This window comes from Balaenoptera physalus (genome assembly GCF_965194825.1).
Source record: "Balaenoptera physalus genome assembly, chromosome: 4".
NCBI classification, from domain to species: Eukaryota; Metazoa; Chordata; class Mammalia; order Artiodactyla; family Balaenopteridae; genus Balaenoptera; species Balaenoptera physalus.
Window position 1 is genome coordinate 6967524 of NC_138891.1, and position 18810 is coordinate 6986333.

Sequence of the window (18810 nt, forward strand, 5' to 3'; positions counted from 1 at the left end):
CAACGACATTTCTCACAAAGTTGTGTTTAAAGAAAATGTAAGTATTCAACTGTTTCTCTGGTTTTTAGTAGAGACTGATGGCTATTTACAGGTAATTTAAAAATTATTCTTCAGAATTAAATTACGTAAGCAAAAACAAGTATATTTTAAATCTTACTCAACTCCAAGTGTCTACAAAGATGATATTGGGGAAATTTACATGGTAGTAAAGTGAATAAGGAAAACGAGCGGAGGTATAGTGCTCCTCTTTCTAAAAATTCCTCATGTTAAATGTAATCATAGTCAAGACGATCATCTTAATAGCTGTCGATGATCTCAGTGAACCACCAGGCATGTTCCTTATGATAAAATTAAATTAAGCAGGAGGAAATTACTGAGAATTAGTTAATGCTGATATACCTTTTAAATAGTTAACTTTTAATATGTACAATGTAGTGTTCAGTGTCCTTGAGGAGCTTTTTTTTTCCTGAGTGGGTAATAAGACGTGGGTCTTCCTAGTACAGCTGTAGGATTGTTTTTGATGATTTGAATCTTATACTACTGAATGCCCAGATTTAATTCAATTGAAAAGCAAGACAAAACAGAACAAATAAACTGTGATTTCCTAAATGACTCTTCTTGGCTTAGAGGATTAATTCTGTTATTTGTTGAACACTCCCAGCACATCAAACATTATCCCAGATCATGTGCAGGCTTTTAACTCAGGGAACTTAAAATCTAAAGCGGGGGGAAAAATAAAGACTCATCATGTCCAATAATGGTCACAGCAGAGTCTCAGATTTTCAAAATAGGTATCTATAATTCCAACTCCTTTTATTCTGCTTATTATCCAGGAAGTAGCTGAGATGGGATGATTCCTTCTGGGGGACAGTTGAATTCATTGACAAAACTGGTTTACTAAGACGTGTGAGCTGAGAGCTGGTGAGGAAGGGAGGTGGTTTTTGAGAAGGCTGTTCCAAAGCTCAGTAATACCAGACTGCTGTGGATGGCTGGGAGCAGAAAAGGTTCATTGAATACCTTGACTAACAGCTCATTGTTGAGTAGCCTTTGTGCTATAAGTCACGCCACTGTCAGACCGAAAGTGGTCCAGAAAACAAAGCACGTGACTCAGATGAATTGCACGGGCCATACTTTTGTGTCTGGAGCTGGCTCATCGGATTGAAATAGCAATTCTATAACTTGAAAATGTGTCCACAGAGAGATGCACCATCAATAGCTCTGAGTGGGGACTAAGGTTCATGTAGTCAGTATGCCAGGAGCATGGGGCAATGCCTTGTGTGTGATGTGTCCTCCCTCACCATGAGACAAATGGGTCAGCTTGTTGCAGGAGTCACAAGTTAGGCATGTGGTGGTAGCGTCTGCCTCAGAAACGTCGACTGCTTTGGTGGCACCTGGTCGAATGGTGCATTGATTGTCATGTCTGCTACAAAGATGGATCCAGGCAGCGATGGTGCAACCTGGGTGGTGCAGGCTCAATCCAAAGCTTGATTCCTGTCATCCACATTGGAGGATGGACCCTTATCCTGGGCATCTATATGAATTACCTGGGTGGTTCACTCAGCAGCTGTGATTTGTTTCCATAGTTTTCTTTTTTTTATTGGAGTACAGTTGATTTATAATATGTTAGTTTCAGGTGTACAGCAAAGTGAGTCGGTTATACATATACATATATCCACACTTTTTGTTTTAGATTCTTTCCCCATGTAGGTCATTACAGAGTATTGAGTAGAGTTCCCTGTGCTATACAGCAGGTTCTTATTAGTTACCTATTTTATATATAGTAGTGTGTATATGTCAATCCCAATCTCCCAATTTATCCTTTCCCCCCAGTTCCCTGGTAACCATAAGTTTGTTTTCTACATTCGTGATGCTATTTCTGTTTTGCAAATAAGTTCATTTGTACCCCCTTCTTTTTTAGATCCACATATAAGTGATATCATATGATATTTGTCTTTCTGTGTCTGATTTATGTCACTCAGTATGACAATCTCTAGGTCCATCCATGTTGCTGCAAATGGCATTATTTTGTTCATTTTTATTCCATTGTATATATGTACCACATCTTCTTTATCCATTCTTCTGTTGATCCATAGTTTTCTGTCTCAAAAAGAGGTGTCTTTAATCTTCCAATCTGTAGTGTTCTTTTTTTAAATTTTTTGAATTTAAAAATTTTTAATTTTCTATACTTTTGGCCATGCTGGGCGGCATGTAGGGTCTTAGTTCCCTGACCAGGGATCGAACCCATGCCCCCTGCATTGGAAGCATGGAGTCCTAACCACTGGACTGCCAGGGAAGTCCCCAGTCTGTAGTTTTCTAAGTGGCAACCAAGCAGGCAGGCCATTGGCAACAGTCCAAGAGTCAGTAAAAATATAACAGATTCATCAATGGCAGTATTGGCCGGAGCTGTGATAATAACCTTGAGTTCTGCCCACTGAGTAGAGTGACTATGCCCTTTTTTGGTCCTTAGCTCTCACTGAGGTTGAAAGCTACAGCAGACCAGTGAAGACCATTGGGTTTCAGGTTAGTGAACCAGGCCCAGCGGCTCTACGTGGTGAAATAATTATTCATAGAGACTTGCAGCTCAAAGGGGTCATGAGGGTTGAGGGGCCCCAAAGGTACTAGCATTCTCTCCATGTGGCTTCTCTTGATCATAAGTGCCTGAACATTCATAAGACAGGTATGGAAAGCATCAATACCAATTGACACATCCAGCAGTGGAAGCCACAGAAATAATATATTGTTAACTTTCCTTCTCCACTTTGAACAAACCCTGCCCAAACCCCACCAGCTGATTCCTGACATCTCTTCTTGCTGCACACTCAGTAGGGTGACGACTTTGGCACCCATAGCCAATGAAGCCGTAGTAGTTTCAGTCTCCACCCCCCTGAAGTTCCACAACATACTGGGACAGATACTTGTGGCCTGTGATCCCCCTTGGGGACAAGGAGATCTTGTCCCATACTTAGTCCTCCTTAGAACAGCTGAGGTTGGGGTATGGGGGGAGGGAAACGTCAGGGCTGCAGAGGCAGGAGTGGCTCTGTACCCAGTGAATAAGAAGCATTTTCTTTCATTATCGCCACCATCTTTTTCAGGTTTGGGGACCCTCGATTCAACAGTCCACCACCTCCCCCTTGCTTTTCAGTTAGGGCTGTGGGGCTCGTAGTTTTGGTTGACTTGGGCTGGCAGCAGAGACTTTCATAAAGCAGTCTACTTTAATCCAGGGCATTGCAGCTCCCTGCCCATATAATATATTTTAAATTCTCATTCTGTTTCAACATGAGGGTTAGGAACATTCTCCAGGCCTATGGGTCTGGCTGCAGGAATTTATCTAGAATTCACTGGGTCAGTTTCTTGTTCTCAAGGGGATTGCCTTCACCAGCATTGTGAATCCAACCCTGGGCCTAGGAGCTGATTGTTAGTGAGTCATTTATGTTTTCCCTTGGAAGTTTAACTATCTCGGGGAACTCTCTCTGAGAAGGCCAAAGCTCCCTTATAGCAGCTGGCACCCACTTTGAAAACACTGGGACCTTTCCCTGTCATCTCGGACGGATCTAAGTTTGGCTTGACGGGCTGCAGTAGGGCTGAGTGGTAAGACGCCCAGCTCTGGCCATTCTTCCTTAACAAGCATTATGTGCTCCGGCCCCTCACCCCGCAAGTGAATCAGCCGGGTTCTGCCCAGAGCCTTTCTAAATTTCCCTCCTTTCACGCTCAGCGTAGGTGCTTCTGTCTTTAACTGTTGTCTGAAAGGGGTGGAAACTTCCCCTCCTCCCGCTTCCAGGATGAATCTGAGTGAATCCTCTTGTCCATGGGAGTGTTAATATCCAGGGACAGCTGCCTTTGAATCCACTCTCTGTGCTTGGCCTGCAGCCACTTCCCTAATTTCTTCTTTATACCAGCCAATGGAGTGTAGGACAATCACTGCCCAGTTGACTTTTTAACTTTTTCCCATACCGCGCAGCATGTGGGATCTTAGTTCCCTGACCAGGGATTGAACCCAGGCCCTCGTGAGTGAAAGTGTGGAGTCCTAACCACTGGACCACCAGGGAAGTCCCTGACTGCCCAATTGGAACACCAACTTTGAAAGCATTGAAAATTGCAGAAAGCTGTCAAAAGTACACAACATTGGTCAAATGAAATGTCAAGCACGAATCACGCTTAGGCCTGCTCAACCTGAGTGTAAACAACATGATTTAATGAGAAAGATATTAAAATGAACAAAGGCTGTGAGCCACACTCCACTCCAACCAGGGTTGAAATTACCGCGCACATATCAGATGGACACGATGGGGACAAATCTCGCTTAATATCTGACTCTCCTTATGTGAAAAATAGGACCGATTCTTTGAATTTATGTGATAGAGCTCTTTCTTTTTTTCTTAAAGGAAATAACAGATGTTGCCCACTCTGCTCGTGAAGACAATGCTCACGTCATCTTTTTTTGCTTCGTGTCTAACAGAAGGGAGATGGGGCCATAGATAAAGCTGAGCTTCGGGAAGCGTGTGACCAGGCCAGTGTGCACATAGATGAGAAGCTCCTGGACCAGCTATTTGAATACTGTGATGTGGATAACGACGGGCTGATTAACTACCTTGAATTTGCAAATTTTCTTAACTGGAAAGACAAAACCCCCCTTAAAGAGTATGAAGAGAGGGTCATTATTAAAGGTATTTAATTTCTGAAGGCTTGCTAAATTCTTAAATGGACTTTAGTGTGTTCTTTTTCTTAGGAGTTTGACTCTTGTCAACTTTAATATTATATATTTAAAGATATGCACATATACATATATTTGTTTTCGTTTTTATGCATAGAATATCTGTGGAAGGTTAGGAAAGAATTTGATAACATTTATTATTTCTGGGGAGGGGACACTGGTTGCTGAGGGTCAAAGTGGCAGCGAGACTCACTTTTCAATCTATGTTTTTGTATCTTTAAGTTTGGAACCGTGTATTACTCATTCAAAAGAAAACAATTACAAACAAAACAATTTACACAGAAGCCCAAAATATGAAAGAGAGTTCCTCAGAAAGCTGTTTGAAAACCATTTTCTTAGAGAAATTAGCTCCCTTCCCTCAGGAAAAGTCAATTGTAAAATAGAATTTGATCTGTTAAATTTTTTAAGAAAAAGAAAAACATAATCTTTACTTTTATTCAAATATCTTCATGTTTACACATTATCTTCCTGCATTACTAACCATATATAGATATACATATATACATATGTGTGTGTGCGTATGGAAATTTTTTTTTATAAGCTTCTTCTTTGTTTTTAAAATTAATTAATTAATTAATTTTATTTTTGGCTGTGTTGGGTCTTTGTTGCTGCATGTGGGCTTTCTCTACTTGCGGTGAGCAAGGACTACTCTTCGTAGCAGTACACAGGCTTCTTATTGCGGTGGCTTCTCTTGTTGTGGAGCACGGACTCTAGGCGCACAGGCTTCAGTAGTTGTGTCACGCGGGCTCAGTAGTTGTGGCTTGTGGGCTCTAGAGCACAGGCTCAGTAGTTGTGGCGCATGGGCTTAGTTGCTCCATGGCATGTGGAATCTTCCCAGACCAGGGCTCGAACCTGTGTCCCCTGAATTGGCAGGCGGATTCTTAACCACTGTGCCACCAGGGAAGTCCGTGTATGGAAATATTTTAAAATAGCTAAAATCACGGTGACTGTACCATTTTTATTTGGCTAAAAAAAAAAACTTAGTTCTCAAATTTCTATGGAATGAAGAGATACTTTTATGGTTTTTGTAAACTTCATTCTCAGTTCCCTTAAGCTGAGGTATTATGAATTACTAAACCATTTCCTCACTTTTTAAAACTTAGGTTATTTCCAGATATTTTAAAAGTAATATAGGTGAGGCTATAATGATTATCATCTCTCAGAAAGCTTTCTGTTTCTAATTATATCTCATTTCTTATGAATGTTATTTTTGTCCCAGAAGTAACTCGCTCTTTCATTATGCTTTTTTAAATGATTGTACCAATTTGCAATTTTATCAGTCACGGTGGTGAGAAGGTTTTACTCCAATCTTGCTACCACTGAGTGTTATTTCGAACATTCTTGTGATTTAGTTGTTATATAATGATACCTCGTTTGCTTTAATTTTCAAGTCTTGATTCTTACAGACGATTAACATTTGAAAGATTGTCTACATTTTTATCTCCTCGTGGAATATCTCTCCTCTAAAACGTGAAGATACTCCTGTTTTCACTTTTATTCCTGCAAAGCCAGTACCACACTTGGGGCTTTATTGATCACGGGAGCCCTTACCGGTTTCTGGGATGGCTTTTCTCTGCTGTCTGCTAGGAGAACAGGAGGATCTTCTCTACCTAATGAATCTTTTTATAGAAAACAAGTCTACCCTAGTTCTCTCAGCAATAAACAGAGGGTGACAGAGTACTTTCCTTCTTGGTACAACTCATGAAGCAGTGGGGGAAACAAAAGCCTGCTTTCAAAACAGGTGGTTCTTCTAATTGTTCCTGGTTGGGGGTGCCCTGACTTGAGCAGCCATTTTCAATGGAGTTCTTGAGGTTTTCCTCTTCTTCTAAGACAGTGGCTGGTGGGTCAGTCCGAAAGGACTCGGGAATGCATTGCCAGGAATTTTCTTATATCAAGTTCCATCTTACTGTTGACGGCTGGAGAAAAGCGGGTGCGTCCTTTCAGGCAGGGGCTTTCGAGCAGTTTTCTGAGAAACTATTTTTCATACTTGGTCCAGATTTCTGCCTTTTGCAGGGAGTGGGTGCAGGGAGTGGGTCCAGAGGGTCTGGAACACTGGGCCCGACGCTTTCACGGCAGCGATTGGCAGGGGCTGAGTCGGGGGGTGCAGACTTTAGATGGGCCTGTCTTTTCTGGTTTGCCACCCCAATCTGGCACTGGGGCACCCTTCGCCTGTGTCACCGGGGCTGGGCTTTGCCCAGCACCTTGAGTTCCTCCAGCGCTCGAGAGACCACAGCGCCGCCTAGTGCTGGCTGTGTACTTAGCGGCTCCGTGAAAAAGCTGTGTCAGGAATTTCCTCCTCAACTTCAGAACTGACTCAGCAAAGCAAATCTGCAAAAGAGAACAGAATCTTACAATCGTAGTTGTACCTCAGGGTTTTCTCTTATACACTGATTGGAAGGGAGTTATTTATAGAATCGGTTCCTGCGCTCACAGCGAGCTCTCGTCGCCTCTCCAAATGTCACAGCGCATGGGGGCTCCCTCCCTACCGCGATCAGGTATGTGTGGAATTTACAGCTCCAAATATTTCTTCTCCTGTCCCTCCCCAGGGCACAGTCTTAGGAACAACTCTGGTAATCCTGTAGTTCGAGTCAAATATGAAAATAGGCTCTAATTTTAAAAAAGAGGAAAGAAAAAAAAAAGTTCTCCGTTTTCATTTGGTGTTTCAGATTTAAAAGCTTTATTCTAGCATAAAACGAGCGAAGTGGTGAGCAAAAACATTAGACCTTGTTCAGATTTCCTGGTGTGTGACCTTGGCCTGAACTTGTACTTCCACAGTGGCTACTGGTGTCAGCGGAGGGTCTACACCAGCTCAGCCTCCGTTTCCACCAGCAAGAAGAGACTAAATGGGAAAACTCATCTTGTTACAGGGTGAGCACCAGGTAGTAAGTTTGTCCTGTACTTTTTTCCCCCCCCTTTCCGTCTTTGCTTGAAGGTGGAAAACCAGATTGTGCAAACCCTGCTGAGGCTAATGTAGAAGAATCTGAACCAGCTCTCCTGATAAAGCCTGAAGACATTGTCTTGAAAGAGCCAGGGAGCTCAGAAAAGACTCTGCGGACACTTCTGAGGCCAAGCGATAAAGTTTCTAATCACTACAAGACAACTTCTTCGGAGATCAGTGCAGTTGTAGGCGCTGTTCCTTCTACTTGTGAGTATGTCACATTATTTGCTGAGTGTTAAAAGGATCAACAAACACAGAAGGGGAGTGTCCTTTGTCCTTGCATTGTCCCCCAGCCTCTATTAGACTCTAACTTTCTCAAAGTCCAGGACCTTTCATTCAGTTCTGTATTCTAAGCACCCAGAAAGGCTCAATAAATGTAGGCTGAATTGAACTAGTGTTCATGGTGACCCAAGTAAAATAATTCTCTCTGTGTTAATGAAACTGAAACCATCATAGTTCAGAACCCGGAATGTTAGACCTCGTCTGAATTCAGACTTCACCAAGTGCTAGGAGACTTTTGAACCACGTGATTCTTAGCTACAAACAAATTTGCCTTCAAACATTTGAAGAGCTCTTACAGAACTGTTCCTTACATCTTTATTCCCTGTCTGTTAGCCTGTTAGGGCTGTCATAACAAATACCACAAACTGAATGGCTAAAAAGCAGAAATTGATCATCTTATGATGGCTGGAAGTCCGAGATCAAGGTGTTGGCAGGGTGGCTTCCTTCTGAGCGCGGTGAGGGAAAATCTGCTCCAGGCCCTATCCTGGATTCTGGGGGTTTGCCGGCAGTCTTTGGTGCTACTCAGCTTCTGCTGCACCAGCCTGATCTCTGCCTTCATCTTCATCTGATGTTCTCCTGTGTGAGCAGCTGTGTCCCAATGTCCCCTTTTTATGAGGACTCCAGTCATATTGGACTAAGGGTCCACCCTTCCCCTGTATAACCTCATCTTAATTAATTATTCCTGCAATGACCCTCTTTCCAAATAAGGTCACCTCCTGAGGTACTAAGGGTTAGGACTTTAACATAAAATTCTGGGGAGGATACAGTTCAACCCATAACTGCCCAGATCTCAATATCAAGCATGATGAATTTAGAAGGACTCTTTTATATTGGTCAAGATCCCTTTTTTGGATTAAGGCCATGATTAAGGATTTACATATTTTTCTTAACTGGATTTCATAGACATGCTTTACATTCTCTTGTGATGAGAGCTTGCTACTTGCTTTGGAATAGTGTTGCCCAATAGAAATACAATTGGTGTTGCATGTATTTTTTTTTTTAATTTATTATTTGTTTTTGGCTGCGTTGGGGCTTCCTTGCTGAGTGCAGGCCTTCTCTAGTTGCGGCAAGTGGGGGCTACTCTTCATTGCGGTGCGTGGACTTCTCATTGAGGTGGCTTCTCTTGTTGCAGAGCATGGGCTCTAGGCGCGCGGGCTTCAGTAGTTGTGCCTCGCAGGCTCTAGAGCGCAGGCTCAGTAGTTGTGGCTCACGGGCTTAGCTGCTTCGCTGCATGTGGGATCTTCCCGGACCAGGGCTCGAACCTGTGTCTCCTGCATTGGCAGGTGGATTCTTAACCACTGCGCCACCAGGGAAGTCCTGGTGTCATATGTATTTAAAAACTTTTAGTAGCCACATTAAGAAGAAGAAACAGGTGAAATTAACTTTAATAGTATATTGGGAATTCCCTGGCAGTCCAGTGGTTAGGGCTTGGTGTTTTCACTGCTGAGGCCCAGGTTCAATCCCTGGTCAGGGAACTAAGTTCCTGAATGCTGCATGGCGTGGCCAAAAGAAAGAAACATTTTTTTAATAGTGTATAAATATATATATATATATATATATATATATATATATATATATTTTATGTACAATATGTATCTCCAAAGTACTATCATCTCAACAAGGAATCAATATAAAATGATTAATTAAATGTCTCACATTCTTTTTTTGGGTACTACATCTTTGGAATTGTGTATTTTACACTCAGAGCAGAGCTCAGTTTGGACTAGCCACATTTCCAGTGCTCAGTAGCCACATGGTTGGTGGCGGCTGTATTTAGAATGTCTGTTTTCCTCCCCCATCCATGTCCTAGGTTATCCCATCTACGGTGTTCCAACCATTCGGTCCGATATTCCCGCCCCCCAGATTCGCCGCATCAGTGACAGAACCAATTATGGTGAAGAGGGAAATGCCTATTCATTGCTGCATCCTACCATCTTTGGCCAGAAAGGATTGTTTGAAAGAGACTTCTTCAAGACCAGATCCAAAAAAGAGGTACAACATGTGATTTCAAAAGGGTTGAACGGCCAACTACACACAAAGGTGGAAATGTTTACTTGCTTGAGCATTTATATTACAAAAGTCATCAGGAGCAGCCCCCACCCCCTGCCGAATTAGGATTCTTGAGGATAACGTTCAATTTGATTTTGGTTGTGATATTTGGTACAATTCTTGAAGTAGAATTTACTCTAATAAGAAGCATTACACTCATGTCATATATTCACTATAACCTATGTATAAAAAGAAAACTGTTTTCCTAAGATATTCAACACTATTCTTCATTGAGTAAAAGCAAAGAGGCTCAATCCGTTCCTTGTGTAAGTACCCTTGTGGTCGTGCGTCTCCGAAACCAAAGAATAAGTGTGAGGAGGGCCACTCTGCCATCCTTATGAGCTGCTATCTCAGATTATCTGCAACAAGCACTGATTTAAAATGTTCTGTCTTGTTGCCACGTGTCAGCCCATGTATCTTGTTTTTCACTCGGTAAACATGGTCTTCATGCCCCAGGTGATTTTCTTCCTAGGTTGGTTATAAAGCAGGTGCAACCGGCTAGGCCAGAATAGCCATTGGGGTTCTGAGGGCCGAGGAGTAATGGCAGGTCTTGGTCAGAGCAGCCTGTCTAGATCTGCCATTGTGGAAAGCAGGCTGTGATCAAGGGAGCAATTGCTTCTTCGAACTTTCAAATCCAGAGCTAGAAATGATGTGAACAGACGTGTGATGCTTTCTGGGACTTCACATGCAGGGTTGATGGCTTGCAAACTTGCAAAGTTAGTAACAGATTCATTCCAATGATTCATTTCCACTGAGGTGGGGGAGAGGAGGGGAGAAACTAAGAGGAAGATGCCTGCTGGCTGGTCCCAAAGAAGGAACCCAGGATCCACCACAGAGGGTCAGAGAAGAGACATTCGCAGACTGTATTTTCTCTTCCCTCAGTCACTCTAAAGGGCCTATGAAATAGGGCTTCAGGGCCACGAAAAGAAACAAAAATCTCCTGCTTGTTTCCTGATGCCTAAAATTCTTTTAACTAGGAAGTCATCCTTTATCTCACAATTCTAGGTAGGAAGTAAGAATCCAGAGGCCTGCACATATAGTATTCCAACTAAATGACATTCTAGAAAAGGCAAAACAATGGAGAAAGTAGAAAGACGGTTGGTTGCCAGAGAGTTGGAGAGAAAAAGGGAAGGATGAATAGGTGCAGCACAGAGGATCTTTAGGGCAGTGAAACTATTTTGTATGATACCATAATGGTGGATACGTGTTATTATACATTTGTCAAAACCCATAGATTATGCAACACAGAGAGTGAACCCTCACGTGAACTATGGACTTTGGTTAATAATAATGTATCAATATTGGCTCATCAACTGTAACAAATATACCGCACTAATGCAAGATGTTACTAACAGGGGAAAAGAGGGGTCAAGTGATAGAGCATACAGGAACTCTCTATAATTTCTGATCGATTTTTCTAGAAACCTAAAACTGCTCTAAAAAATAAAGTCTACTAAGAAAATAATAAAAAAAAAGAACCCAGAGACCTGGTTGGAGTAATAACGTCACCTTGAGAATAGATGGGTTTCTGTAAAAGTGTTAGCTAATCAATACAGGACGATGGAAAGCTGAACGAGGGTAGGAATGCCTCCCAAAGAGTTGGGAAGGAAGCAGGGGAGAAGGGCTGGGATGCCCAAGAACCCACCTCAGGGCTTCGCTCTGCAGGGACATTTTTTTTGTTTTGTTTTGGCTGCACCACATGGCATGCGGGATCTTAGTTCCCTGACCAGGGATCGAACCCGAGACCCCTACAGTGGAAGCGTGGAGTCTTAACCACTGGACCGCCAGGGAAGTCCCTGCAGGGACTTTCTTTACCTGTCACTGGGTGGAGGAAAATAGCAACTATACACGGGTGCCTTGAGGCGCTTCTGCTGTGTAGCTGCTGCCCCTGACAGCACGGATCTCCTGAATTTCAAGTGTATTTGATTATATTGTTAATTTCCCACAAGGCACATCATATCTAGGGGACCTTTTAATTGTTAAGATTTAGTTTAATAGAGGTATTCTGCAGCTCTTCTATTTCTTTGGCTTTCTTATTCACTGTCTAACCTTTCATTCCATTTCCCTCTTTGCTTCCCTCCTGTATGCTTCATAGTAAATGTCTTTCCTCTTTTAAATTTAGTTTCATTTTTTTTTTTTTTTCAAATCTTTTCTTCCCTCTACTCATTCTAATATTTCTTCCCACTACCGGTTCTTATCTTTCCTTTCTTATATTTTCCCTGGGACATATAAAGCATGTTTCCCCTCTCCCATTATCTCTTTTACTAATTAGCACTGAAGAGAGATGATTAATAACCAAAGTTTGCTGGTTTTCAATACGCTCAGATTTTAGTCTGCTCACTCGCTCGCGCATGCACTATCTCTCCGACATTTGCACACCCCCAGCTATAATTAAAGTTTACAACAGGCCAGTTAGAGACATTCCATAAATGTTCTTTATCTTTTGGCCACGTGGCTCGTGGGATCTTAGTTCCCCGACCAGGGATCGAACGTGTGCCCCCTGCAGTGGAAGCACACTGGACCGCCAGGGAAGTCCCATAAATATTCTTATTTTAAAGAAGAGAAACTAATATGCAAGGGGTTTAGATAACATACATAAGAGGTAACTGGGATGGAAATCAAATCCAGCAAGTCTTCTAGCTTTAACTCTTTTACCCTTTCTGCTTGAATTTGGCCACCTCCCTTTAAAATAAACAGAAACACTTAGAGTTGAAAGTAATTTTGTATACTGGCTAGTAGAGTTGAACATGCTCATATTCATTCATATTAGCAAAACGATTCCTGAGCTGAAAGTACTGGAATTTTAATATTGGCTTATTATACGTAATAAGCCCTCCTCCCCCCACCACACACACACATGCACACATCTTTTTTGGGGATAAATGTCCATCGTCTTAGATATTATAAAGATATTTTTGAAAATACAAACTGAAAAACACATAAATATTAGCCTGACTTTCAAAGTTTTTTTTTTTTTCCCCTAGATTGCAGAGATATTATGTAACATTGGTGTCAAGCTTTCGGAGGATGAATTTGAAAATGTATGGAATCTTGCATCAGAAAAACATCACCGGGGAGAAGTTTGTGTTGAGAATATCAGAAATGTTCTGAATGAGTTACAACACGCAGACTGGACCAAGTGCAAAACAGTCGTGTGATCTTTGTGGAGTTCATTCATTTACACCAAAGAATTGTTAAATCCGTGTTCATCTAAAATGTTCAGTCCATTCTGGTTTTAGATATTATAATTCAGCAATCACTGTCGTAGGGCTTATATGCCTGGATGCGTTGCTAATAAATGAGATCTTGGACTTTAAACTTTATTTTCTTGTTTTCTATAAAGCACCAAAGAATTTGCCAAGCACTTGGAGTTGACCTTTAAGCTCACCAAAGGCATAGCTCAGAATGATGCTGGAAGTTTGTCATGTTTAGTGTGCTTAAGAATGCTATGTTTGAGTGGGTGGCCTGATATTCAAAGTCTGGTTTGTGATACCAGGTTCACAAAATTCTGCCTTCAACATTTTGTTATTTTTCTCTTTAGGTGTCACTGTGACACAACTGAAGCTTAATGGGCTTTTAAGTCTCTGTCAGCATCTGGGGAAAACAGACTTAATCACAAGGAGCAGACTTTTGGGAATAAAAGCTTGAGTTCCAACAACGACATGATGTCTGGTGGCTTTTCACATCTTTTTATGGCCAGAAAAGCATATTGTCCTTGGAGTATCTGAAGAGGACATAGCTGACCACACCGTTAGATGTAGCTTTAGAGAGTTATTGTAGCAAATTGTGCTGAATCATTCCCTCCCTCCTGCCTCGGCTCTTTGATATACAAATGTGATGCCTGGGCGGGATGAGATCCGGATGGTGATGGGGAAGTGGGAGCCCGGTCCAGCGTGTTCTTTCTGTGCATCAGGAAAGCCCCAGGGTGGGTTGAATCCATGACCGAAGCTTTCTCAGCAATATCACTTGATGAATTGAATGATCAATAGCATGTATTCTACCGGTATTTCTCTGTGATAGACCTTCACATTTTGTTGTTTGGTTTTTGTCTATTAGTCTAAAAAAATTACTCTTTAACTTAGATGTTGTGGTTATTCTGTAGGCTACTGTTACTTAAAAAAAACAAACAAACAACTAAGGTTCAAAAGATTGCTTTACCCAATCCCTAGGGAAAATTTGTATAATCCATTTATTTTATAGGTAATTTATGTGAAAAATTTTAACTTTTTATTTTGAAATGATTTTAGACTTCCAGAAGATTTGCACAAGTAGCACGAAGAATTATGCAGGGGTGGGCTGGAGCCTGCGCCTACTGTCCACTGCGGTCAACTGTGGGCATTTCTTCCCAGCACTGTGTCCGTGACCCCATGTTGGTAGCCTGAAACCAGCTACAGTGAGAGTATTTACACTAAGCAAACCAACACATGCTACAGATCGGGGAATCCCCGCCCTTCCCAAAGAACATTTACAAGCACATCTACATCTATCTGTCTATCTATTTCCCTGTCTATCTATCTATTTCCCTGTCTATCTATCTATTTCCCTGTCTATCTATCTATCTATCTATCTATCTATCTATCTATCTATCTATCTATCTATCATCTATCTATTTACCTATCTGTCTATCTATCTATCTATTTACCTATCTGTCTATCTATCTATCTATTTACCTTTCGATCTATCATCTATCTTCCTATCTATCCATCCATCCATCCATCCACCTACCTACATACCTATATATGTCTCTATCTATCCATCTATCTTCGTATCTATTTATCTATCCATCCATCTACCTACCTATGTCTCTATCTATGTCTCTATCTATATATCTATCTATCTATCTGATCTATCATCTGTCTATTCACCCATCTATTGACAGAGGCAGGCTCCTTGACCAAACTTTAGTCAGGCTCCTTTGAACCCTTTTCTCAATTAGGTTTTGACCTTGGGCTTCTGTGTCTGTCCTTCCTGGGCCTGCATTGCACAGTTTTAGCAAGAATCTTGCTAAGTCAGTTTACAGAGAATCCTCCCATCGTCGATATCTGATTACCCTCCATATCTGATGAAATTCTTCATCCCCCAACTATGATGTATTAACGTTGGCCTGCTTTTTTTTTTTTTTTTTGGATAGCTATTATAAAATGTTTATTATTGATTTGTATTTACTTCCTGAATTTTTTCTTTTGAATTTTATTTTTTTATACAGCAGGTTCTTATTAGGCATCAATTTTATACACAACAGTGCATACATGTCAATCCCAATCGCCCAATTCAGCACAACACCATCCCCACCCCCCGTGGCTTTCCCCCCTTGGTGTCCATACATTTGCTCTCTACATCTGTGTCTCAACTTCTGCCCTGCAAACCAGTTCATCTGTACCATTTTTCTAGGTTCCACATACATGCGTTAATATTCGATATTCGTTTTTCTCTTTCTGACTTACTTCACTCTGTATGACAGTCTCTAGATCCATCCACTTCTCAACAAATGACTCAATTTCGTTCCTTTTTATGGCTGAGTAATATTCCATTGTATATATGTATCACATCTTCTTTATCCATTTGTCGATCGGCATTTAGGTTGCTTCCATGACCTAGCTATTGTAAATAGTGCTGCAATGAACATTGGGGTGCATATGTCTTTTTGAATTATGGTTTTCTCTGGGTATATGCCTAGTAGTGGGATTGCTGGGTCACATGGTAATTCTATTTTTAGTTTTTTAAGGAAGTTCCATACTGTTCTCCATAGTGGCTGTATCAATTTACATTCCCACCAACAGTGCAAGAGGGTTCCCTTTCCTCCACCTCCTCTCCAGCATTTGGTGTTTGTAGATTTCCTGATGATGCCCATTCTAACTGGTGTGAGGTAATACTTCATTGTAGTTTGGATTTGCATTTCTCTAAAAATTAGTGATGTTGAGCAGCTTTTCACTTGCTTCTTGACCATCTGTATGTCTTCTTTGGAGACATGTCTATTTAGGTCTTCTGCCCATTTTTGGATTGGGTTGTTTGTTTCTTTAATATTGAGCTCCATGAGTTGTTCATATATATTGGAGATTAATCCTTTGTCCATTGATTCGGTTGCAAATATTTCTCCCATTCTGAGGGTTGTCTTTTCGTCTTGTTTATGGTTTCCTCTGCTGTGCAAAAGCTTTTAAGTTTCATTAGGTCCCATTTGTTTATTTTTGTTTTTATTTCCATTACTCTAGGAGGTGGATCAAAAAAGATCTTGGTGTGATTTATGTCAAAGAGTGTTCTTCCTATGTTTTCCTCTAATAGTTTTATAGTGTCCGGTCTTACAGTTAGGTCTCGAATCCATTTTGAGTTTATTTTTGTGTATGGTGTTAGGGAGTGTTCTAATTTCATCCTTTTACATGTAGTTGCCCAGTTTTCCCAGCACCACTTACTGAAGAGACTGTCTTTTCACCATTGTATATCCTTGCCTCCTTTGTCATAGATTAGTTGACCATAGGTGCCTGGGTTTAACTCTGGGCTTTCTATCTTGTTCTATTGATTTATGTTTCTGTTTTTGTGCCACTACCATATTGTCTTGATTACTGTAGCTTTGTAGTATAGTCTGAAGTCAGGGAGTCTGATTCCTCCAGCTCCGTTTTTTTCCCTCAAGACTGCTTTGGCTATTTGGGGTCTTTTGTGTCTCCATACAGATTTCAAGATTTTTTGTTCTAGTCCCGTAAAAAATGCCATTGTTAATTTGATAGGGATTGCATTGAATCTGTAGATTGCTTTGGGTAGTATAGTCATTTTCACAATATTGATTCTTCCAATCCAAGAACATGGTATATCTCTCCATCTGTTGGTATCATCTTTAATTTCTTTCATCAGTGTCTTATAGTTTTCTGCCTACAGGTCCTTTGCCTCCCTAGGTAGGTTTATTCCTAGGTATTTTATTCTTTTGTTGCAATGGGAAATGGGAGTGTTTCCTTAATTTCCATTTCAGATTTTTCATCATTAGTGTATAGGAATGCAAGAGATTTCTGTGCATTAATTTTGTATCATGCCACTTTACCAAATTCATTGATTAGCTCTAATAGTTTTCTGGTGGCATTTTTAGGATTCTCTATGTATAGTATCATGTCATCTGCAAACAGTGACAGATTTACTTCTTCTTTTCCAATTTGTATTCCTTTTATTTCTTTTTCTTCTCTGATTGCCGTGGCTAGGACTTCCAAAACTATGTTGAATTATAATGGTGAGAGTGGATATCCTTGTGTTGTTCCTGATCTTAGAGGAAATGCTTTCAGTTTTTCACCATTGAGAATGATGTTTGCTGTGGGTTTGTCATATATGGCCTTTATTATGCTGAGGTAGGTTCCCTCTATGCCCACTTTCTGGAGAGTTTTCATCATAAATCGGTGTTGAAATTTGTCAAAAGCTTTTTCTGCATCTGTTGAGATGATCATATGGTTTTTATACTTCAATTTGTTAATATGGTGTATCACACTGATTGATTTGCATATATTGAAGAATCCTTGCATCCCTGGGATAAATCCCACTTGATCATGGTGTATGATCCTTTTAATGTGTTGTTGGATACTGTTTTTTAATGTTTTGTTGAGGATTTTTGCATCTACATTCATCAGTGATATTGGTTTGTAATTTTCTTTTTTTGTAGTATCTTTGTCTGGTTTTGGTATCAGGGTGATTTTGGCCTCATAGAATGAGTTTGGGAGTGTTCCTTCCTCGGCAATTTTTGGGAAGAGTTTGAGAAGGAAGGGTGTTAGCTCTTGTCTAAATGTTTGATAGAATTCACCTGTGAAGCCATCTGGTCCTGGACTTTTGTTTGTTGGAAGATTTTTAATCACAGTTTCAATTTCATTACTTGTGATTGGTCTGTTCATATTTTCTATTTCTTCCTGGTTCAGTCTTGGAATGTTATACTTTTCTAAGAATTTGTCCATTTCTTCCAGGTTGTCCATTTTGTTGTCATAGAGTTGCTTGTAGTAGTCTCTTAGGATGTTTTGTATTTCTGCGGTGTCTGTTGTAACTTCTCCTTTTTCATTTCTAATTGTATTGATTTGAGTCCTCTCCCTCTTTTTCTTGGTGAATCTGGCTAATGGTTTATCAATTTTTTTTATCTTCTCAAAGAACCAGCTTTTAGTTTTATTGATATTTGCTATTGTTTTCTTTCTTTCTATTTCATTTATTTCTGCTCTGATCTTTATGATTTCTTTCCTTCTGCTAACTTGGGTTTTGTTTGTTCCTCTTTATCTAGTTCCTTTAGGTGTAAGGCTAGATTGTTTATTTGAGATTTTTCTTGTTTCTTGAGGTAGTCTTGTATACCTATAAACTTTCCTCTTAGAACTGCTTTTGCTGCATCCCATAGGTTTTGGATTGTCGTGTTTTCTTTGTCATTTGTCTCTAGGTATTTTTTGATTTCCTCTCTGATTTCTTCAGTGATCTCTCGGTTATTTAGTAACGTATTGTTTAGCCTCCATGTGTTTGTGCTTTTTACGTTTTTTCCCCTGTAATTCATTTCTAATCTCATAGCGTTGTGGTCAGAAAAGATGCCTGATATGATTTCAATTTTCTTAAATTTACTGAGGCTTAATTTATGACCCAAGATGTGATCTATCCTGGAGAATGTTCCGTGTGCACTTGAGAAGAAAGTGTAATCTGCTGTTTTTGGATGGAATGTCCTTTAAATATCAATTAAATCTATCTGGTCTATTGTGTCATTTAAAGCTTCTGTTTCCTTATTTATTTTCATTTTGGATGATCTGTGCATTGGTGTAAGTGAGGTGTTAAAGTCCCCTTTAGTGTAAAATAGTGTTAAAGTAACACTATTACTGTGTTACTGTTGATTTCCTCT

The 18810-nt window shown here is 40.5% G+C and overlaps 1 protein-coding gene across 1 annotated transcript in view; it reads left to right on the forward strand.

Moving 5' to 3' along the window:
- EFHB (EF-hand domain family member B) overlaps positions 1-14574 on the forward strand; it is a 51893-nt gene extending 37319 nt beyond the window's left edge. Inside the window, exons 9-13 of the mRNA XM_082459464.1 lie at positions 3093-3159; positions 4457-4664; positions 7644-7856; positions 9742-9923; positions 12965-14574. Coding sequence (XP_082315590.1) covers positions 3093-3159; positions 4457-4664; positions 7644-7856; positions 9742-9923; positions 12965-13138 — 844 coding nt within the window. The 3' untranslated portion in view covers positions 13139-14574. The remainder of the gene's footprint in view (positions 1-3092; positions 3160-4456; positions 4665-7643; positions 7857-9741; positions 9924-12964) is intronic.
- The last annotated feature ends 4236 nt before the right edge of the window (positions 14575-18810 follow it).